Here is a 24,846-nt window from a genome sequence, read left to right as displayed (position 1 = left end):
AGGGTGCCAGCCACCCACCTCAGGGTGCCAGCCTGCCAGCCACCCACAACAGGGTGCCAGACAGCCAGCCACCCACCACCACAGGGTGCCAGCCACCCACCACAGGGTTCCAGACAGCCAGCCACCCACCACAGGGTGCCAGCAAGCCAGCCACCCACCACAGGGTGGCAGACAGCCAGCCACCCACCACCACAGGGTGCCACCCACTCACCACAGGGTGCCAGCCAGCCACCCACCACAGGGTGCCAGCCAGCCACCCACCCACCACCGGGTGCCAGCCAGCCAGCCACCCACCCACCACAGGGTGGCAGTCAGCCACCCACCAGGACAGGGTGCCAGTCAGCCAGCCACCTACCACAGGGTGCCAGCCAGCCACCACAGGGTGCCAGCAAGCCAGACATCCACCACAGGGTGCCAGCAAGCCAGCCACCCATCACAGGGTGCCAGAAAGCCAGCCACCCACCAGTGTGCCAGACAGCCAGCCACCCACCACAGGGTGCCAGCCAGCCAGCCATCCACCACAGGGTGCCAGGCAGCCAGCCACCCACCACAGGGTTCCAGAAAGCCAGCCACCCAGCACAGGGTGCCAGCAAGCCAGCCACCCACCACAGGGTGCCAGCCAGCCACCCACCCACCACCACAGGGTGCCAGCCAGCCAGCTACCACAGGGTGCCAGCCAGCCAGCTACCACAGGGTTCCAGCCAGCCAGCCACCCACCCAGGGTGGCAGACAGCCACCCACCCACTTACCACAGGGTGCCAGACAGCCACCCACCCACCACTGGGTGCCAGCCAGCCACCCACCCAGGGTGCCAGACAGCAAGCCACCCACCAGCACAGGGTGCCAGCCAGCCAGCCACCCACACACCACTGGGTGCCAGACAGCCAAAAACCCACCCACCCACCACAGGATGCCAGACAGCCAGCCACCCACCACCACAGGGTGCCAGCCAGCCAGTTTTTTTAACCCTATATTCAATTTCAGCAGTGTCTTTCAAATTTCAATGGAGATAAATGAGGATAGAAAAAGTAAAAGTGTGATCTGGGACTATTTCTCTTCTTCATCTCCAGGAAAAGCAGCAGTGTGCAACAAGTGCACAAACAATGTAAGCATGGAATCAGCAATTGCAAAAAACAAAAATACATCAAATCTCATGTTAAATTCAGCACAGAAAAAACACAATGAATCACAAGGTGAAATACCGGTATCCAGGCAACAATAACAAATATGTTTCAGAAAAAAAAACAGGTGGCTAAATTCGGATGGAAGATCCCAACTGCTGGACAGAGCAATCACAGAGATGATGCTCACTGATAACCAGCCATTTACAATGGTGTCTGACTCTTGATTTAAGCGGTTGATGTCCATAGTTGAGCCAAGGTACACACTGAAGAGTGACAAGTATTATCGAACCAAAATGCTGGGAAAGATTCACCAAAAGGTCGTTGAGAAAGTAAAGGCTATGCTGAAACCAGAGAATGCTGGCAACTCACTCTCATTCATGACTGACTGCTGGTCTGGACAAACAGAGTCACTAATTAGTCTTACATGCCACTTCATTGACACCAGATGGACAAGAAGGCATTTGGTGTTGAACACAAAAGGGATGCAAGGATCCCACACTGGGGAGTACATTAGAGAAAGGTTTCTAAGCATGCTTGAAGACTGGGGATTCACCAAAGACCTAGTGATGTTTGTGCTTCGAGACAGTGGAGCAAACATGGTAAAAGGAATGAGGCTTGCTGAAGTGTCAGACCTCAGTTGCATAGCACACACCCTCCAACTTGTGGTAAATGATGGTCTGTCAAACCAGAGAGCTTTGCTTGATATAATTGGCATGCTGAAGAGGTGCGCAGGCCATTTCCACCATTCAATCCTTGCCAAGCAGCGACTGAGGTGCATTCAGGAAGACCTTGGCCTACCCAAAATCAACTTGATTAACGCTGTTCCAACACGATGGAACTCACACTTCACATGCTGCAAAGAATGCTGGGACAGAAGCGAGCTCTTACCATCTATTCAGGTGAATATGGAGGATATTCTTGTCCTACTGCTGATCAGTGGGGCATTGTAGCCAATGTCATGGAGACCCTCCTCCCCATAGAGGAAGTGACACTAGAGGTGAGTCAAATCGACTCATCTGTGTCATCTGTCATCCCATGTGTGAGAGTGCTGAAGATGCTTCTTCAACAGAATGAATGACCCAACACACGTGGTTTTGAGAAACATGAAGAGAATAAAATTGTTGTGCTTGCATGTCTTTTGGATCCTCAATACAAGAATCATGCTTTCTCTTCTGATGACGTATTGGCCAAGGCAAAACAATGGCTGACAGAAGATATTCAACAGGAGGTGCAGGAGGTTCCTGCTGAAAAGACAAGTCAGGAAGAGCAGGTTTCTAATCTGGAAGAGCAGGATGCTGCAAAAAGAGAAACATGTCCAAAAAGACAACAGACAGAAGAGAAACTTCATCTTGGTCGAATAGATGCCATGTTCAGTGTTTTATAGGGGCATCATGCAGACGATTCTTCTGAATCTGCAATAATGACCCTGGATGATGAACTTCATCTCCATTTGAAGGAACCAGTAATTGACAGAAGTGATCCTCTTCAGTGGTGGAAAGAAAATGAGGCATGCTACAAAAGACTTGCTTCTCATGCATCTCTGCTCCTCCTCTCTTTGTACCATGTGAGTGTGTTTTTAGTGAAGTGGCAGCAATATATGAAAAAAACAGAAGCCGTTTAACTGGTAAACATGCTGAAATGTTATGCTTTCTGCACTATAATATTGTTCTAGTTAACTGGGAGTATTGAAAGTGAGTAGTACTAGTGTCCAGTCCACCGTCTTTTGCACTGGACTGCAGCTACTAGATTTAATCGTTGCAGACAGTGAGTGCACTAATGCAGCGGTTTATGTAAATTTTGTTTTGGGAAGCCTTTAGTTATTATTTTCCCAGCACTTTGTTTTTCAAAGTTGTCTACTCTTCTAGGACTTGTACGTTCACATTATGTGAAACTGATGTACCTGCAAGTGGAAGCTGTGCGGTTTTCCTATCAGTTTCCATGCAGGTAAGGTGTGAAGAACAAGCCTCTAATGTTCAAAATGTTAATAAACAAACATTAACATGTTCAGTACCAGATTGGTGTCAAAAAATTTCTTTATTTTTCAAAACTTTAAATGTACAAAATATCGGCCCATATCGGCTGATGCCGATACTTTGTGACCAAAATATCGGTATCGGCCCTGAAAAAACCATATCGGTCTATCCCTAGTCTTTGATACTTAATTAGCAATATGTCTATGGTATACATTAAACAAAATATCCCATGGGAAGAATGGGATTTATCATAATGGTAGGTGAGCAGACCCAGAAACTCAGTGGAGAGATCTCACCAATAAGGTCCCAGTGAGAAATAGGAAACGGTCAGGTAGCTTTAATGCTTGAGCATCTGCCAAAAACTGAAATAGTTTTTGGGAAACGGATACTTTATATGGTGTGTATGGGAGGTGGCGCTACTCAATATTGGGGCCTATCTTGACCTCATGGATAAATGTATACATTTATACAATACTTTACAACTATATTAAAAATAAATATATATATATATATATAGAGTGCTGGTGCCCTGCCGTGAAAATGCTGTGAATTCACATATATATAATAAACTTGATGTATCAATTAAGGTGACATTTGTGTCATAAATCTGTAAAAATAAAGTGACTTACCTGCCAGGACCATACAGACCCAGAGGGAACCGCAGGACCAATCTAATTTGCTGTGCAAGGCTTACTACCCCTATATGGGGAGGGCATTGCGGTGAGTGCATTTTCATTAGGGGCACCGCATCTAGCACAGCAAAGGAAAAGCATAACACAGCACTGGCACGTTTCTTGCTTTCACTTTAGGCACTTTAAGAACACCCTTTAACTGGATTGCACGTTTTTATTTGCACACAGCACCTTCCATAGGTGCAACTCAATGTGACTGAACAAACGGCATAGAGGCATTCCCTCTACATTGAGCACTGGTCTAGTGCACTTCCTTGAAGGCAGAATAAGGACTATTGAATAATTGGACTGCACATAGCACTAGTGTACTTTATATAAACCCATTGTTTTATATTTGGGATATTGGATAACACTAAAAGCACTTTATTACCATTTTTATACAGTACTAATTTATACATCATATTTATATTTATATATAATTTTATATATCAATTTCCTGTATATAATATCAATTAGAATTATCATCCATCCACTTGTTTTTTTCACTGCACTAAGTCACTTTATTTTTACAGATTTATGACACAAATGTCACCTTAATTGATACATCAAGTTTATTGTATATATGTGAATTCACAACATTTTCACGATTGGGCACCAGCACTTTATATATATATTTATTTTTAACATATTTGTAAAGTAGTGTATATATTTATCCATGTGGCAAAGATAGGCCCCAATATTGAGTAGCGCCACCGCCCATACACACCATATAAATCTTTGACTTCCCACCTAGGTGAGAAGGATTCTGGGTAGGCAGCAACTCCTTCTAAATTACAGTATATAAATTTTCCATTGCGCGGGATTAACCCCATATTTAAAATGGATACTTTAGTTCCTTTAAACTGGATCATGTAAGCATTTCATTAGTGCAAACACACATTTGCCAACAGTCCCGATTTGCCCGGGACATTCATGAAAATAAGACCAATGTCCCAGTCTGGGGCTGTCCTGGGCAGACTTCTGTCACAGACCTCCGATTCCCTTGGGAGTGTCGGTTCATTAGTGAGAGCAGGATCATGTGGAGAGGCAGCCCAGTCAATGTCAGAGTGGTAGCCGGCAGCACTGCTTGGTAAGCCTGCGGATGGTGAGTGGAGCTCGGCTGGCGTGGTCCTTTTACTAGGTAGTACTGATGAGACTGCTCTGATAGACTGCACTGATGAGACTGCACTGATGAGACTACTCTTATAGACTCAATCAAATCATGAAATATATATGAAAATAATATAAAGTAATAGTGCAAATCCAAGAAAAGGGACTTTACTCTATAATGATTTTACGGAGCATAAAAAGACCCACTGTATGTGCTAATGAATAAATAGTCAATATTCCATAAATATGTGCAAGATATGCGAACAAATAAATAAATGAATAAATAAGTGATTCAAAAGTACATGTGAATCAAGATATTGAAATAATGTCCTTTAGTGGAATTCACCATGCCGTGCCTTTACCAACAATAAAGTGCTGGTGCATAAAATCCACAAAGGTGCTAATATGTGCTTCCCCCATACTTACAAGCTGCTCACCTCAACATTTGACTCATGTTTAACCACTGAGTCAAATGCAGCTTTTCCCCTCTAGGGTTAACAATCAATTCACTCCTCTCCTCCTTCCTCTGGTGAACTCACACTCCACTCCATGATATATAAATAGGGAATATAAACAAGACCCACCTTTAATGGGGGGAGTCCCCTTGCAGAGGGTGCAGCGGTTTGGAAATGCCTTACTGAAGCCAATTGGAGAGTACTGCCCACATCCCTATGCAAACAACAGTACAGAACAAATTCCCTCTGATTGGGATTTTAAGGAGCAAAAGTTGCTGAAGTATTGAAAGATAGTAAGAAGTAAATATCAAAAAAAAGTTTATTATAAAGATAGATAAATACAGCAAAAAACATCAATAATGACACAAAGTTAAAATAGTAATCGATCGGTCTGAATGATCAGCATACATATAAGACTGTACATGGAAAGACAGCCAAGAGCCAAAGCATTTCGAAATACAAAGTACACAGGGTTTGGAAAGCACAGAGTGTTCCCGGGCAGCATGCTTTCGACATCCTCTACAGCCATGTTTGGGAAGTCCGATGACGTCATGTTGGCCATTTTCCCTTGGTTTGGCTGGTCTCCGGCCGGCGGTCATGTTTGTGTAGCCCTGTGATGGCATGACAGCCATTTTCCCTTAGTCGGCGAGACGCTGGAGACGGCTTGAACCTCATAGAGAGGCCAGAGCTCCTCCTCTTCCTCCTCAGTCTCCTCTTCCTGTCCCAGAATATATGAAGCAGATACAGTAGTGTCCATGAGTTGCTGGGTCCGAATTTTCCGCGCTCCTCCGGTTGGTAGGGTGAGTCCTTGTTGGTCTCTGTTATCTCTCTCTCTCTGTTGAGAGGTACCCTTAGCATTGGGGGATCCTTTAGTGTTGCCAAAAGATCATTTTGTACTGCAAGGTCCTCCTTTCCTTATGGAGCCTCAGGGTCACATCTCCCCCACTGACCCCCTCATGGAGGTAGCGGGTCCCTCAGAACCCCAGCTTTCCATGGTTTCGCTGACGGCGTTCCTGCAGTCCTTAGTGTCCCGGGGGGGAAGTGGCGTGTGGGCAAAGGCCCAGGGAGAAGCGCCCCCCGCCTTCCCCTGTTCAGTCTGTCTCATCTGATTCTGAGTCAGATGCTGCCGTGGACACAGCCCGTTTAGGGGGGCTTAACATCACACCCCCTGATCTGTTCGATAGTGAGCATGATTGCTCCATGGTCGCAGCAGCGAATAAAAAAGTGCTGGTGGATACACTTATTACTGCAGTGCGTGAGAATTGAAAAATAGAGGATGCGGCTGATGTGACCACATATGTGGCTGTGTCATTTGGTATGCATAAGTTACCTCGCACTCCAAAGGTGTTTCCTTATGTGCCTTATTTTGACAGGTTTACTTAAAAGGAATGGGAACAACCAAAGTTACCCTCTGTGGTCCCCAAACGTTTTGCAGTACGTTACCCTTTTGAGGAGTCACTTTTTAAAAAGTGGACTAGTCCACCAGTGGTGAACACTCCTGTTTCCAGGTTGAATAAAGCAACCGTGATCCCAGTGGAGGTATTCCCGTCCTTAACCACTTCCCGCGTCAATAGGCGATTGATGGCGGGAAAGTGGTTGCATTATCCGGACCGGACGTCATATGATGACGTAGGCTCTTTACCATGTGACCAGCTGTGTCCAATCACAGCTGGTCACATAGTACACAGGAAGAGCCGTTGATCGGCTTTCCTTAGTTTGTGCCTGACAGGCACGAGTAGAGGCAGTGGAGAGCCGATCTGCGGCTCTCCTGACAGGGGGGGGGGGGTCTGCACTGGTAATCAGATCATTGATTACCAGTGCAGATCCTCGGGGGAAGGGTGCCACTAAAACCACCAGGGATGCCCACCCATGACCCCAGGGATGCCCACCCATGACCCCAGAGATGCTCACCATGGCCACCAGGGATGGCAATCAGGGCCCCAGGAGCCTGCCAGTGCCTCCCCATCAGTGCTGCCCGCCAGTGCCCTCCCCATCAGTGCTGCCCACCAGTGCCCATCATTGCCATCTATCAGTGCCCATTATTGCCCACCAGTGCTGCCTATCAGTGCCCATTAGTGCCTATCAGTGCCGCCTATCCGTGCCCACCAATGCCGCCTATCAGTGCCCATCAATGCCGCCTATCAGTGCCCATCAGTGCTGCCTATCGGTGCTGCCTATCAGTGCCGCATATTAGTGCCACCCCATCAGTGCCTGTCAGTGCAGCCTCATCAGTGCTCATCAGTGCAGAAAAAATATTCTATTTACAAAATTTTATAACATAAACAAAAAACTTTTTTTTTTTCAAACTTTTCAGTCTTTTTTTTATTTGTTTAGCAAAAAAAGAAAAAACCTTGCGGTGATCAAATACCACCAAAAGAAAGCTCTATTTGTGGGAAAAAAAAGGCATACATTTGATTTAGGTACAGTGTTGCATGACCGCGCAATTGTCCTTCAAAATGCAACAGCACTAAAAGCTGAAAATTGGCCTGGGCAGGAAGGGGGTGAAAGTGCCCTGTTTGAAGTGTTTAAAGACCCGGCTGACAATAAAGCGGAGACTGTGGCATGCAGCATATTTACTATGGCTGGTTTGGCATTGCGGCCAGTCTTCGCCTCAGCCCTGGCATCTCAGACTATTACATTCATTTTGAATGGCACCCCCATGCATTTCAGCACAATCACAGGTGCGGGAACCACAGGGAAACCACATAGACAAAAAGACCATGCAGTTTCCCTGTGGCTGCGTTTTTAAAAAGGTGCGTGCACCTTTTTATGCAGTTCACACAGCACAGCAGGTCATTCAAATGAATGGGCTACCGTGCCCGAGAAAACATGGGCCATGCAGCCCACACTAGTGTGAACTGAGCCTAAGGCTGCTTTCGCACTGATCAGTTTTTGTTCAGTTAAAAAAAGTGAAAAAAAAGAAGAAGAAAGTTGCATCCCTTTAAATGGAATTCTTCACATTTGAACAAAAGTGCATCAAAAACGAATCAGTGTGAAAGGGCCATTTAAACATGCGCCAAAAATGCAACAAGCGGGACTTTTAAAAATGCAACTGACCGGTGTGCAGAGTTCCATAGGATTTAAAGAGATGCATTTTTCTTCCACTTTTTTTCGGCTTTTTTAACTGAAAAACTGATCAGTGTGAAAGGGCCCTTAAGCTGAACAAAAGCACTATCCATTCTTGATTTTGCCAGAAATCTTGTGAACTGATAACTTCCTTTACTTTTGGCCTGTGCACAATGAGGGGTTATGGAGATGATGGAAGAGGAGAAAAGGCGAGGTCTGTGTTCTTTGTAAAGCATCAGAAATTAAGTAGCTGACAACATGTGCTTTGGAATTCAGAGACAAAAATACACTGAGTTGTCATGTCAAAGATGAAGAGAGGAGCATTCTAGATTTCTGGCACATCAACAGGTATTTCTCTGTACTTGCACTGTGTTTAAAGAAATACAACACGGGGAAATGTGAACATATTCCAGAGATGTTCCTTTTTTTTCATTTTGCCTTGACATAAGCTTTAATCACTTTATAATCAGCAAATAATGTACATGGATGTGGAGTTCACTACAAAAGCTTAAGGCAATTTCAATACCACTATGCTGGGGTCCTAATAAATGTTTCAGTTGCATGCATTTTTATATATGCTGTTTGTGGAAGACACGTGTCATGATCAAGGTGACTCTGTATGTGTATGTGTTGTACTACTTTAAACTACTCGACAAATACATTTTTAAAGAAAAAGCTTCTCAGGGGGTCACCCCTGCTTTCCTGAAATGAACCACTGTGATTATCCATAGACCTCCCCCCCATAGGTGAATATCAAGCACTGCGCAAAAACTGTGGTATAACTGGAAAATGGTGAAAAGTTTTGGTGAAAAGTTTTACAACCAGTTGACTTGTTGCTAAAATGTACTGCATTCCTGGGCAGTGTTTACCTGCCATCAGTGGGCAGTATGGTATCTAAGTACTGTAGTTAGCACTCAGAATTTTCAATGTTGGGATCAGGGCCGGGACAAGGACATCCAGCACCCAGGGCAAAGATGCCAAACTGCGCCCCCCACTTCATTAGGGTTAGGGTCAGGGCGCCCCATTCCCTGCAATAAACCATTGGGCCCAGGGCAACCTCCCCTTCTGCCCACCCCTTGTCCCGGCCCTGGTTGGGATTGTAGGTCCTGTGTCCAATGAGAACGCTATCTCCATGGGATCTGAATGCTCTGCCTGTGTGTGTGTGGATTTACTTCAGCTGTTTTAGCATCCTCCTAAAATCCCCCAAAAAATAAATTAAAAAAACTGGCCTGTTTACTTAGTACAATTTGGTCCAAGTGAGTGTCCCAGAATGACTGTGGTAGGGACCTTTTTCCTTTTGGAACCAGGACAAGTAAGAAAATTATACTGTGTATATTACAGATTTTTCAAAGACTAAGTTAAATAAATAAATGTTCTCTAATTCTATATGTACTGGTTCAAAAAAAGATACTTGACATAAAAGCAACTTTAAAGGAGCACACTTGTGGTTTCTTAATGGGGTAAAGCAGGACGTAGATGTGAAGTTACAGTATAAGGAATAAAAAAAGAAACACAACTTTTTATGAAGGAGAAATTACACAGCTTGATAACATGACATCAGCTTTCCAATTTTCCTTAAGGCATTAACAGCACTGACTTCGATGTCTGCTGCTGTGTTTTCCCTTTAGTTGAGCATCAAGCTAATAGCTGCACAGCATGGTGGAGAGACTGCAGCAGAGAAGAGGCGCTGACATCATTACATCCCCGGAGGAAATCCTGGTAGAGGCTGACTGACGAGCGACATGCTGCACTCAAACTCGCCTCCTCTCAGAATGTGGGCATAAGTGATCCCCTGTCTGCCATGCCCTATGTTCTGCCCTCTCAGCAACTAACACAAACGCTTTCTACATTAACTGCAAGTAGTTAATGGATATAAATCAAAGCAAAGTCACAATGCTATGACTTGGGAAGCGATAGAAAACCATTACAATTGCTGATACAGATTTCCAAATAAATCAGAATGGAACTTTGGAGGTAAAAGCTACTTATTGGCCATATAAAGCAAGGGCTGCCCTTATGTAAGATGAAGAGGTGATAGGTTCAGGGACAATTGTATATATAAGCATTGAATAAGACGTGGTGCTGCGAAGCCTACAAAATGCCTGCCTCCACATTGTATGCCTGATTCTAGAGCAACATTTATAGCTTCGAGTACACTATATAGTCACCTTAGTCCACCACACCTAATTGAGCTTGTTGGGCATCCCATTCTAAATCTGTGAGCATAAGTAAGGAGTTATTTCCCCCTTTTGCTGCCAAAACTCTACTCTTCTGGGAAGGATTTCCACAAGATTTTGGAGTGTGTGAATGTGAACTTGTGCAAAAGAACAATTGTAGGGTCAGGTTTGCTGGATAAGAAGACCTGACTTGTAGGTCTTCATCCCAAAGATATTCCAATCTGTTGATCACTTTCTGTTCAACCACTCCCTCTGTGTTTTTTTATTCAATTAGCACCACAGCACTGATCTGTGTATTCCCCTTAGTCTGCCTGTAAAGTGGCGCATCTGTATCGTGTATAGTACCTGCTGCAGCAAAATGGACATTTATAAAGAAAAAAAAAAATTACATTTAAATTGCCGGCAATACAATACCATTGCTGACAATACAAAAATGTAAAAAAAACGGTGTGGGGAAACCCCACACCAAAATATTAAAAATAAAGAATGGCATGGTATCTCTCCCTCCAAAATCCTTACCAAACCCTTATCTGAGCATGCACCCCAAATCACCTTGTCCCCTAGGCTGTGGTTGAGGGTGTCAGTGGGCAGGGGGCTTATCAGAATCTGAAAGCCCCCTTTAACAAGGGGCCCCCAGATCCTGATCCCCACCCAATGTGAATGAGTATCCCTACCCATTCACCAAAAAAGTGTAAAAAAAAAAAAAAAAACACATAACATTTTTGACGTTTCCTTTATTAAAAATAAATATAACAATGTCCACCCATGTAGATCTATTGTCAATCACGCCACCACCACCACCACGACCACCACCGATGGGCCCGAAAAAAAAAAGCTCTGGTGGCACCGCCCCCGTGTGACATCACCGGTTGGTGGCCTGCCCCTTACCTATTTAAGAACTGTCAAATGTCGGAGCAGGCAGATGGCGGAGCAGGCAGATGGTGGTTAGCCTTCGTCGCAGGCAGAGCATTTTTTTTTTTCGGGTCCGGCAGTGGTGGCGGGTGGCGTGATTGACTATGGATCTACATCGAGGGTAATTTATTATTTTTTTAACAAAGGAATTGTCAAAAACTGTGTATGCGTTTTTATTTATTTTTAACACTTTTTTGGTGAATGGGTAGCGGTACTATCTACCCCAAACCCATTCCCATGGGGGGGGGGGGGCAGATCTGGGGGACCCCTTGTTAAAGGGGGCTTCCAGATTCTGATAGGCCCCCTGCCTGCTGACCCACACAACCCCAGCCCAGGGTTGTGGGGAAGAGGCCCTTGTCCACTTTGGCGAGGGGTTCACCTTAAAATCCATACCAGACCTAAAGGGCCTGGTATAGATTGGGGGACCCCACATGTTTTTTTCACATTTTTATATTAAAATAGTGTTTTTGTTTTTTTTTTAAACTTAGCTTTCAGCGAGGAAGCCTATTGACAGCTGATGACTCATCTGATGTTAAGAACGCAGCGGATGGCTTCGGGGCGAGCCCTTTAACAACCAGCTCCTCACTATGCCCAATTAGAGCTAAGAATGCACTGTGCAGTGTTGGGCCCTCGGTAGGGTGAACAATCCGCCGAGCACCCCACAAATTCAGGTGTTCGCCTGTTCGAACAGGCAAACAGGCGATGTTTGGCCTGAACTTTGGCTTGGCTCAAACTGTTTGCCCAATAGCCAGCCTTGGAAAAAGCATGCTAATATGGCTGATCACACAACATTTTATTGCAGTACATAGGTAGACTCATATTTTCACTAAGGGTAAGTTCACACCATATGCAGTGGAACTGCATTGGGCAGCTATTCCAGCTCAATCCCACCACATGACAAGGCAAAATGCCTTGACTCCCTGGGTGCCCAGTTCCCACCACTGCGTTGCAGTGGTGTGCAGGCATGATATGCTGCAAGGCTGTCCACTGCCCCACATCGTGTGGTAGGCAATTTAACTTTATGACATGTCTGTGTGACATTTCATAAAAATGTGTTTAAAAAACTTTTATTAAACTAACTTTTTTATTAAAGACTTTACAAGCGAAGTTTATAAATCTCAAAGTGGTTGTGAAGGCAGAAGGTTTTTAATCTTTATGTATCTTTATGTATTAAGATAAAAAACCTTCTGTGTGCAGCAGCCCCCCTCAGCCCCCTAATAATTACCTGTGCCCCATCTCAATCCAGTGATGTTGCACGAGAGACATGGCTGTCCGGGTCTCTCCCTCCTGACTGGCTGAGACAGCAGAGAAGCGCCATTGGTTCCCCCTGCTGTCAATCAAAGTCAGTAAGTAAATGAGAGAGAGGAGGCAGGGCGGGGCCAGGCCATGGCTCCATGTCTGAATGGCAGCAGGCCGGCTTCGGTGCCCCGCTGCAAGCTGTTTGCTGTGAGGGCACTCAACAGACGGGAGGGGCCAGGAGCCCCGAAAAGGGACCCGAGACGAGGAGGGTCATGGGCTGCTCTGTGCAAAACCACCACACAGAGCACGTAAATATAACATGTTTGTTCTTTTTAACTAAAAAAAAAAAAAACAGACTTTAGTATCACTTTAAATTTTAACTGCATAACAAAAGAAGGAGGTATAAACATACACCACTCTATAAACATACACCACTCTTAAGAACAGTTTTACCTCATACAAAGGGAAACAAATGTTGTCTATCCATTCCAGCTGCAATCTAGGAAGCTCATCTTTCCTATTACGATCAAAAATTGCCTGTTGTGGAAAATACACATAGTCATGACTTGTTTAAACATCTCTTAGAGTGCTATATTACAAGCTTCGTATACTGTATATTGTGAGGTTGAACAGTTCAAAGACACACAAAACATGCAGTGCCTAAAGTGCTGCCATTGTCTACTCATGATTAGTGATTTGCCATCGTCTACTCATGATTAGTGATTTGCCATGGTCCACTTATGATTAGTGATTTGCCATGGTCCACTCATGATTAGTGATTTGCCATGGTCCACTCATGATTAGTGATTTGCCATGGTCCACACATGATCAGTGATGAGAATGCACAAGAAAGCAAGGAGCTTTATGGCAGGCACAGACTTCAAGGCCTTCATGTAGAAAGGAACTTTGTGAATTTGCTTTCACGCTCAATATACCACAAAAAAATTATAATAAAATGTGGCAGTGAATTCAGCTTATGCATTAATAAACTGAAAACATCATTTGTAATCCTATAAACTCGCAAATAACACAGGGGAAATAAAATTCATCAAGCTACCATATGCAAAGCCAAACATTTTTTTTACTTTTACACCTAATTGGGAAGATATCTGCTTACTTCCCATTCAAAAGGCACAGCAAGAAGAAATCTCTGTATGCCCCCATTCACACTGAAGGCAGCTTTAAAATCATGCAAGTTCATCTGAATCGATTTTAAAGCTGCATCTCAGTCCGACTTTGGGAGGGGACTTGAAAGACATCTGTGGAGATTCATGCACAGATGTCTATTGAAACCGTCTCCGAAGTCACCAAAAGTAGTGCACAAACTACTTTTGGAAATTGGTGTGGTGCTGCAAAGTCGGCATCGTACCAATTGGGATATTCCCATTGCCGGCAATAGGCTGCGATTTGACAAGTGATTTTGACCTATCAAATCGCATGTCAAAAGGCACCGATGTGAACGGGGGGCTAAAGCAAGGGTAAATCTCTCAGCAAGGTATCACTAGAACAGTTATCCTCACTGAAAGATTGCCTCCTGTTTGGTAGAAGCTTACAGTTTTGGATCTCTCATCACTTTCCGAAACAGAGACAATGGTCACTAAAACAAATAGTGAAGGTGATCTTCTTTAATGGAGATGCTGATAGCAATAAAAGTGCTGGCTCTATACACTATAACACTTTTTTTTAAATTGACACTTATATTCTTAAAATAATTTTGCACAGAAACATATGTAGGTTGCCACTTCTCCTGGTACTATTTGCCTGACTGTGGTAGTGCTCGACCTATTGATATACACTATATTATTAAAAGTGTTGGGACACCTGCATATACAAACACATGAACTTTAATGGCATCCCAGTTTTAGTCTGTAGAGTTCAATATTGAATTGGCCCACCCTTTGCAGCTATAACAGCTTTAACTATTATTGGAAAACTGTCCACAAGGTTTAGGAGTGTGTCTATGGGAATGTTTGACCATTCTTCCAGAAGCACATTTGTGAGGTCAGGCACTGATATTGGAAGAGAAGGCCTGGCTCGCAGTCTCCACTCCAATTCATCCAAAAGGTGTTTTATCGGGTTAAGGTCAGGACTGTGTGCAGGCCAGTCAAGTTCCTCCACCCCAAACTTGCTCATTGATGTCTTTATGGACCTTGCTTTATGCACTGGTCCAAATCATTTGGTGGAGGGGGGATTATGGTGTGGGGTTGTTTTTAAGGGGTTGGACTTTGCCTCTTAGTTCCAGTGAAGGGAACCCTTAAGGTATCAGCATACGAAGACATTTTGGACAATTTAATGATCCCAGCTTTGTGGGAACAGTTTGGAGATGGCCCCTCCCTGTTCCAATATGACTGCGCATCAGTGCATAAGGCAAGGTCCATAAAGACATGGATGAGTGGGTATGGGGTGGAGGAACTTGACATGTCTGCATAGACTCCTGACTTCAACCTGATAGAATTATGAATGATGGGATCAAAGGGGATGAATTAGTACAGAGACTGCGAGCCAGGCCTTCTTGTCCAACATCAGTGCCTGACCTCACAAATGCACTTCTGAAAGAATGGTCAAACATTCCCATAGACACACTGTAAAACTTTGTGGACAGCCTTCCCAGAAGAGTTGAAGCTGTTATAGTTACAAAAGGGTTGGCCAACTCAATATTGAACCCTGCGGACTAAGACTGGGATGCCAATAAAGTTAATCTGCGTGTAAAGGCAGACGGCTAAATACATTTGACAATATGATGTACATGCTTATAAAGAACATTTGATGTGATGAGCTTCTTGATAATTACTGTTTTTCTACCAAGAAATGCCCTGAAAACACAGGGAAAACCAGTATGGCTTAAATCAGAACTTACCGAAGGAGTCAACTTGAGTTCTGCTCGTTCCCGGTCTCCTTGCTCAAAGAACTCACTGGTCACTAATTCTGCCACCTATAAAAAAACAAAAAAAAAAATGGTTTGTTTTATCTTTTATTTGCCTATTCACAAACATTTCCCGTCTGTGCGTTTCTCAAATACATTTCAACAACACTGTGGCTGGTTTTTTTTTTTTTTTCGATGAACAAAATTAAGGAAAGTTCATTGCTTATAGAAACCAGTCAGATTTCATGTGTCAATTTTCTACTGTCTGCTAGGAAATGAAACAAAATTCCTTGCTGCTATAAGAACACATCCACTTTCACAGCTTTCAATATTTCCGTAGATAATCTGTTGTTAAAATGTGGTTTATAAAATCAACCTGCACAATACAACTCAGAAGACAACTGAATTTTAAAGTAGAAGTCCAGTCTAATCCTATCTAAACTTAAACCTGCCCTCATCCCCATCCTAAGCACTATATTACCTAGTCTGTAGAGGAAAGATCTATTTACTTACCTATTCTCTGGGCACTCCAGTCCAGGCACATGATCAGCTCCCAGTGGTGGCTGCAGGGTAGAGGAGAGACAGCCGACAATGGATGCCCCATAGTAGGCCTATGGGTTATGTCACCGCATAGGCATTGCAGCTGTTGTGGGTGATCTCTCCTCTTCACTGAAGCCGACGGCTGGAAAGACCATGCAGAGATGTATAGTAACGAAGTAGAACTACTTAAGTACTGTACTTAAGTACCGAAATGCGGTATCTGTACTTTCCTAGAGTAGAATTTTTTTCTCCTACTTCTACTTTTACTTCACTACATTTTTTCGATGATTTCGATACTTCTACTCAAGTATTTTTTTTTTGTGCTGCATAGTTACTCGTTACTTTTAAAAAAATTACCACTGCCAGAACAGTAGATGGCAGGTTGCATAAAGCTCAAAAAAATGTGTATGTCATTTGTAAATCAGCGCATACGAAAATAAAGGCTGTGTATAATAAAAGCTGCTATACCAAATCTTTCCAATAAAAAGAAAATATGAAACAAACAAATAAATGGTGCTACAGCGCTTAAAGTGCATCAAGAAACTACTAACAAACACAGGTTAATCATTTGAATAAATCATTTGAAATAATAAAAAACAATATGATCAAACTTTTGACTTCTTTCTTTAATAACTACATAACACAGTACTTGTACTTCTACTTTCAGTACTTGAGTAGAAATTTTTTTTCAAAACTACTGGTACTTTTTACTTTTAGTACTTAAGTAGCAAATTTTTTGAAAAAGCTACTTGCAATACTTAAGTAAAAGAAATGTTGAATACTTTAGTACTTCTACTTAAGTAACTTTTTCTGCGAGCACTTCCACTTCTACTCAAGTCCCTTTTTGATCGAGCACTTGTACTTTTACTCAAGTAGATATTTCGAGTACTTTATACAAGTCTGAGACCATGTGACCGGACTGGAGCACCCAGAAAAAAGGTAAGTATACACATCTTTTTCTCTACAGGCTAGTTAGTATAAGGCTTTGAATAAGAGTGGGAACAGGTTTAAGATTAGATAGTATTAGACTGGACTTCCCCTTTAAAAATCCAGTTATGATATCTGTCCACAGATCCCACCAGCCGTTACATTTTGTGGATATGCACACTTGTAGAACAGCTGAATTGCAGAGAATCCTATTAATTCACCTGTGGATAAATAAGGTAAACTGCAAAACTGGCATTCTTGTTAGCAACTGAGGACAAGCTACAAAAAGTCTTTAATTCAGTAATACAATGTGTAATTATGTAATAAAATGGACTTTAGATATCGTTTCCATTAAATTTTGTTTTTCAACAATTATCAATGTAAATTAGACAAGACTTTAATTACCAGATTTTAAAATTTAACATAGGGACATGACACTATTGGTCAGTTTGAAAAACCGAAGACATTTTTAGAGACGACACTAATCCAGGGACCAATCTCCAAATTAAGCTCCTGTCCCTGATGCTAAAAGACAGTTAGTAACTGTGTTCCAATTTGGATTTCCAGTGTGGGAATAAACCATGAACACTAAACCGAGATAACAGCAACCAATCAAATCTCATGTACATGTGAAAGTGTAACTAAAACCCCTTATCATTTTCAGCCAAGGAAGCTGCCATCTTTAGCTTCTGTTTGATCTACAACTGCCATGGTGCTGCACATGGAATCAGTTATGACACCGGCTATTTGATGGTTTGACAGTTTGGTTGACAGCACAAGCCAACGTGACAGTTAGCATTCCCGGTGAGCCCGGAATGTAAATTTTTTTTGAAACCATTAAATCAATGGATTTAGTTCCGCTTTAATACCCAAATATCTAGTTAGCCTTAAGATCAGATGTGAAAGCCATATGAGACCCAGTGAAGCCAGATAGTACAAAAGAGACAGTTTGCCCATTCTTTGTCACTAGTACATCTAGAACCAATGATTAACAGTGGAGCAAACCAAGTCATTAATGTACTACTTTGGTTTTAGGCTTTTGGTGTCTGGACTGGTTGAAAACACCCAAACTGTGCAGGCCCAGCCACAACGTGAACCAAGCTAAATGGCACTGGTAAGAAGCAGCTTCAAAGTTTTTATTATATGTGCAAATGTGTTTCTGACAGTCAGCAGCATGAGCTGTGGATGGCTGTGTATCAACCCTTGCAGCTCCACTGCCCTTGGCAGTGGCCTATGTTGGCAACGTTGAAATCCAGCCCCAAGCATTATAATACAATCCTTAAACATAATAATTTTAATGAAACAATCAAATATTTCAGAAAAATACTGTACTAAATGAACAGTTTGATCAATGAAAACAACATTTTTGGAAAAAAAAAAACAAAACAAAAAACAAATGTTCCTGGTAGAAATCTCTTTCTTTTAATAAATGCTTTTAACCAAAAAATAGGACATGGAATCTGACCTGTTACTATGGGCATTAGCTCACATTTCCTTTCACCCGTTTTCATAAAACATCCCCAGTGAAGGTTTTATTCCAACCCTCTGCTGAAAATATAAATACACTTGTCTAGGGTCGATTGTTCCAGCTCCAGCTCCTGCTGCTAATCAGTATTCTTTGTATTCATTCATATTACCCTCAGGATGTGATGGCCAATGAAGACATTTGACTGAATGAGTGGAAAGCCCTCAAATTTAAAAACTATGCAGGAACTGATTCATCATTGTCAGTATGTGACAGAGCCTGAGGTAGCTCCATGGGGCAGCCGTATGAGTTGAATGAAAGACGACGAAGCTCACAACAGAAGGAATTACAAACCCAATTTTCTTTCCATTTCTTACCCATTCTCATACATCAATATTTTGCAGAGGAAACACACTATGCTGTTCATGTAGAGCTCATAAACACCTCATGGACAAGAAACATTTAACATTTTAACATTCAAAAATGTAACATCCAGGTAGACAACATTTGCATTTTAGCATCAGAAATTTGTGGCAAAGTGATATATTTTACATTATTTCTTTAGAACATTAAATAAAATATAAATACATCAGAGAATGGTAAATTGATGAAGCTAAATCAGCAATCTTGTTCATATACGTAAAGCTAAAGAAACAATCCACCAAAGACTTTATTCTATCCAACTGATCTTTTGATCATTTGAAAAAACAATCTCTCTAACACAACACAAGGAGAGATCAATTTGGTCAGATTCTATTGGATTTTCCACCAGGGGGGTCATTCCCTTTACATAAAAACAATTGTTTGTAGATCAATTGCCCAATCAATTTCCGAAAGTTAGGGCATGATTTTTATACGATAGAAAAATAGCCTAGGCTATATACAGCGCTTGCCGCAGAAAAACAATTAACTTAATGTATGTGAACAATGTTGAAAACGTATCTTTACAGTATAAGTGAAAATACAAATCAATTAAACACATGAAAATTAATAAAAAGTTCCAAGGAATTGATAAATAGATAAATAAGTCTTTTCCAGTGGTGATCAATATATGTGAATAAAATAAATGTAAAATTCAATAAATAAAGTATTTTCAAGTGGTGATCAGGTGCAAAGTGCTTCGTGCTCAATAAATAAAAGTTTGTGACGTGGATTCCTCTTTTCCTGTGGCTTGTGGTAGAAATAAATGACTTACCAGAATTGTTGGGTCCTATGTGATGTATAGCACTAGAACCTATATCGCTTGGAGGCCGTTCAGGCCGGATTGGGGATCCCCTTTGTGGATGATCCTGGTGGGATACAGGTTAGGTTCCTCCTTACCCTGATCTCGATCCTCAGGATATGGGGTTAAAAGAAAGGCTCCAGATAGTGTATTATCCTTTTAAAAGTTTATTCATCAAATATTCATAAAAATCGGAGCGAAGAAAGACTCAAACTCCAAGTTTGCAGGCAAAGAAACCGCTTACAAACACCTCCTAGCAGAGTGGCGAGCGGAGTGTTCCGGCTTGCGTTCCACGTGGTAAGTAGTGTGCTGACGTGCGTTCCACAACCTTGACGTGTTTCGTCATTTCCTGTGACGTTTTAAAAAGTTTGGAGTTTGAGTCTTTCTTCGCTTTTCCGATTTTTTGGAATATTTGATGAATAAACTTTTAAAACGATAATACACTATCTGGAGCCTTTCTTTTAATCCCATATCCTGAGGATCGAGATCGGGTAAGGAGGAACCTAACATGTATCCCACCAGATTCATCCACAAAGGGGATCCCCAATCCGGCCTGAACGGCCTCCAAGCGCTGTAGGTCCTAGTGCTATACAGCACATAGGACCCAACAATTCTGGTAAGTCATTTATTTCTACCACAAGCCACATGAAAAGAGGAATCCACGTAACAAAAGTCACAAACTTTTATTTATTGAGCACGAAGCACTTTGCACATGATCACCACTTGAAAAGACTTTATTTATTGAATTTTACATTTATTTTATTCACATATATTGATCACCACTGGAAAAGACTTATTTATCTATTTATCAATTCCTTGGAACTTTTTATTAATTTTCATGTGTTTAATTGATTTGTATTTTCACTTATACTGTAAAGATACGTTTTCAACATTGTTCACATACATTAAGTTAATTGTTTTTCCGCGGCAAGCGCTGTATATAGCCTAGGCTATTTTTCTATTATCCATTTTAAATCTACAGCTGCTGCCACACAATATATATTTTTATATCTATATCTCACTAATTACACACATTTTTATTTTTATCTTATATTTAAACAAAACCTTTTCCGAGGCGCGGGGAGATACACTATTATAGTGTTATCTTTTTTCTATCTTCATGATTTTTATATAAATGACTAACATTACTTGTAGGACCAGCAACAGTGTGAGTGTTAGTTTCTTGGTTATTTGATTTTCAAGCTGCATGTTAAAATGTAGCTCTCATTTATATACAGAAAAGACAAGCGTGGGAGGTGAACCTTAGCTATCTTTAAATCAGTTATTATTGTTTAAAAGTGCTTCTAAAAGTTAAATATTTTTTTATGTTTTTTAGGGGTGTTTTCCTAATATCTTTTATAATTCTCAACCTTTTTTTTAAAGAAGTTTTGGTTATTTTTGAAACAGTGTTTATGACTTCAGGCAACCCTGGCCAATGCTGAGAATGAAGGGATTGGTGAAATCACTGTTGTCTGAGGCACATTATGCACTAGTCTGCACTTGGGGTCCCTCATGTGCACCTGCATGGCTTTTAAACTGGGACTAGCAGCTGTGTCTGAGCTGCGATCGCTGCATTTTAATAGTCATGAATGGGCGGCCTGCATGCAACACCTGGTGGCTGAAGCTGCAAAAACAAGGTGCTCATCCATAGAATAAGGCCCCTTTTGCAGAGGCATTCAGATTTGGTCCGCCTGTCAGTTTATTTAGGCAGACATGATCTGAAGATCCATGGACAGAGGAGCCTATTTTCATCCAGCCACCCATGGAGCTCAGCGCGGTCTGCCAGTGCCCGCTCAAACTTAATGGCCACTCGGCTCTGACAAGCAGGGGGTCTGCTCACAAATCAGCTGCTGATTGAAGCGGACGTAAGGGTGGCAGTGCCCATCTGAATGAGACAATAAGCAGTCCTAAAAGGGTACCTAAGGAACAATACCTAGTCACATAGCATATCTACTCCCATGAAACTGTTTCTTACTTTTAAAATAATAGCAATAGAACGTTCCGTTAACAGGAATATAAGGTAGTTCTGTATATATAATGTTTTTTTTTTATAAGACCACATTCACATGGAAGCTTAAGTCTGTATACTGTGAACGGGCCATTTTTTTGCAGTGTGGTGCTGCATGCAGACAGACCAATAAATTCTATGTGGTTGCAGCTGCTGCACAGGCACAGTTGCTGGTTCTGATGTGACAGGCATGTGGGTGCAGGTGAGCGGCCCAAATGCAGACAGTGTGCACCTGTAGCCACCCACCTTCCACATTAGAACCAATAACTTTGTCTGTGCAGCCCAGCTACTGCATCCTAATAGTCTTCAATGGGCTGCTTACACACAGCACTTAAAGTGTTACTAAACCCAGGAGCCTGCATTCACTATATCTGGTCTCCCACAGTACACAGAACATGGAAATGCAATTATTTTAGTAAATATAAACTGCTAAATACCTTTTCACATGAGCAGTATATAGCAGTCTTGTGCAGTGGCAAAACTACCAGAGTCACAAAGGTTGCACTTGCTACCAGGCCCTGGCATTCTATCATCGTGGGTGGGCCCCAAGACGGCAGGAAGGGGTCCCACTGCAGAACATATGAAAGAGTCCTGCTGTAGGACCGTAATAACGGGCCCTGCGATGGGAGTAAAGGACCCTGAGATCAATGGAAAGGGCAATGGGCCATGGGTCAGGGGGGCCTTTATGGATTCTTGCAATGGGGTCCTAAAGGTTCTAGTTATGCCTCTGGTTAAAGCTTGTAAGAGCAGTTTTCATTCTCCTCTGACTGTCCTATGCGGCTGCAGGACTCCTGACCCTCTGTCTGGAGAGTGCTGATTGGCCTTGTGCAGATCACATGCACCCTCCCAAGAAAAAAAAAACACTCTAGCAATACACAACAAACTGAGCATGTGCAGAGTGAGTCCAAAGGTTCTGTATTATCAGGAGATGGCTTCAGGAATGTGGAAGGAGGGGAGAATCAGAGACGACAGGATCAAACAGCCTTTTTACACAATGTGGAGGATTACCCCCTTAGGTTCCACAGTGAGTATAACAAGCATGCTTTACTGCATATACACACTGATTTTACTGTTGAGGGTTCAGTAACATTTTAAGTTTAGACACACTGCAAAAAATATCCTGCAAAGAGTGGAATCTGCTCACTGTTACAAATAAACCACTTGGTAATCCAACTTTTTCGGTTTATTGTATGTTTTTTTCATGGTTATATCTTGCTAATAAAACTGCTGGTGCTATACTTCTTACATGGCAATGCATTATTCAGTTTGTGTTTGGTCACTGGCCGCTCATCTGATTTTTTGTTTCCTGCACCATGGGAATAAAACCTAATGAAAATTAAATTCAAACCATATAGCCAAACTGGATATACTTATCCCTAAAGTAGAACTAAAGGCAAAACATTATCACTTTGTTTACAGTACAAGAGGGTTATAACCCCTGTCAGTTTTTTATTTGCCATCTGAGGTTTCCCTTTACTTCCTGTCCCATAGCCAATACAGGAAGTGAAAGGATATATGAAGAATTTGGTCGCACACCACCAGGAGATTCAGTGAAGAAGAAGATCTTTATTGTACATGCAAAGGTACAAGGTACAGCAGGATGGATATGGTAGCCGTGTTTCACATGAATTCCTCGTGCTTGTTCACTATGGGGAAGTAAAAAAGGAAATCCTTCCAAAGTGGGGGAATCTCTGTTGTCACCAGAAATAGTGTCCCTATTGGAATATTTACCCTCTATTCCTTTTCTGGTGACAACCCAAAATTTGGGATTCTCCCTGAATTCCTCTCTACTCTATCCAAGTTTTGCCTTTAGTTATATCTTAAGGAGAATAAACATATATACCTACAGAGGAATAAAATACACCACTTTGTCTATAAGAAAGGTGAAATCTTTATGGTGGAGTTTTGTAAGTCATATCCTATTATAACATTGTCCCATCAGCAAGTTCCTCCCCTATCGAGTAATAAATCAACTCTTGCCTGTCTTGAGATCTCCCACGGTTTGGTTGCAGCTCCAAGGTCACATGCTGTCATTAGCATTGATCTGAAAGAGAGAAGTGGATCAAAGCAAACATACTGCAAACATACTAAGCGAGTGTCCTTCACCCACAGCGCTGTTATATATCATTATATCAGTATGGTGTCTGCCATACCTGTGCCTACAGTCCATGGTGTTCCTGAGAATTCCAATGTGGAAAAATAATGCCCATTTATAATAATAAAATTGATGGATGATGTTTTGATTTATACAGATGTTCACTAACTCTCCTAAATCTACATTGACATTTTATTTATTTCTCCCCAGGTCAATATGTAATTATGAATATAAATAAGTGTGTTCCGCTGGGATTTTAGCAGTTTATTTAACCACTTAACCCCCGGAAGATTTTACCCCCTTCCTGACCAGGGGGTATTTTGCGATTCGGCACTGCGTGACTTTAACGGACAATTGCACGGTCGTGCGACGCTGTATCTAAACAAATTTGGCGTCCTTTTTTTTCCCACAAGCAGAGCTTTCTTTTGGTGGTATTTGATCACCTGTGCAATTTTTTGATCATGCTATAAACAAAAAAAGAGCGTAAATTTTGCAAAAATAGCAATATTTTTCACATTTTTTTATATGAAATTCCCCCCCAAAAAAATGTAAAAATCTAAATTTTTTAACATTTTCGGCCAATTTGTTTTATGCTACCTATGTTTGGTAAAAAAAATCGCAAAAAGCTTATTTTGATTGGTTTGCGCAAAAGTTATCGCGTTTACAAACAAAGGGAAAGATTTTTGTCATTTTTGTTGTTTTTTTTAACGCGTAATGGCGGCGATCTGCAATTTTTTTTGCGGTACTGCGACATTTCAGCGGACAGATCGGAACCTTGACTGACATTTTTGACACTTTTGGGGTTACCAGTGACATTTCTACAGTAATCAGTGCTATAAATATGCACTGTTACTGTAAAAATACATTGGCAGTGAAGGGGTTAACTTTTTTGAAAGGGAGGGGCTATGTGTGTCCCTAGGGGCGTGCTTTCTACTGTGATTGGCTGTGGCTTCAGATGTATGAACAGTGATCAACGGTTCTACATAGTAGAACCGTATG

The 24,846-nt window shown here is 42.0% G+C and overlaps 1 protein-coding gene across 1 annotated transcript in view; it reads right to left on the bottom strand.

The window, feature by feature from the left end:
* Positions 1-24,846, bottom strand: part of PDE11A (phosphodiesterase 11A) — an 830,139-nt gene that overhangs the window by 35,881 nt on the left and 769,412 nt on the right. Inside the window, exons 17-19 of the mRNA XM_082260061.1 lie at positions 23,733-23,796; positions 15,585-15,659; positions 13,181-13,264 (exon numbers count right to left, since the gene is read on the bottom strand). Of these exons, the coding sequence (XP_082116187.1) occupies positions 13,181-13,264; positions 15,585-15,659; positions 23,733-23,796 (223 nt within the window). The remainder of the gene's footprint in view (positions 1-13,180; positions 13,265-15,584; positions 15,660-23,732; positions 23,797-24,846) is intronic.

The sequence above is a fragment of the Pelophylax lessonae genome (assembly GCF_965119305.1).
Source record: "Pelophylax lessonae genome assembly, chromosome: 6".
Classification (NCBI taxonomy): Eukaryota; Metazoa; Chordata; class Amphibia; order Anura; family Ranidae; genus Pelophylax; species Pelophylax lessonae.
The sequence above is the reverse complement of the archived record's forward strand: the minus strand, read 5'-3'. Positions and strand labels throughout refer to the sequence as shown.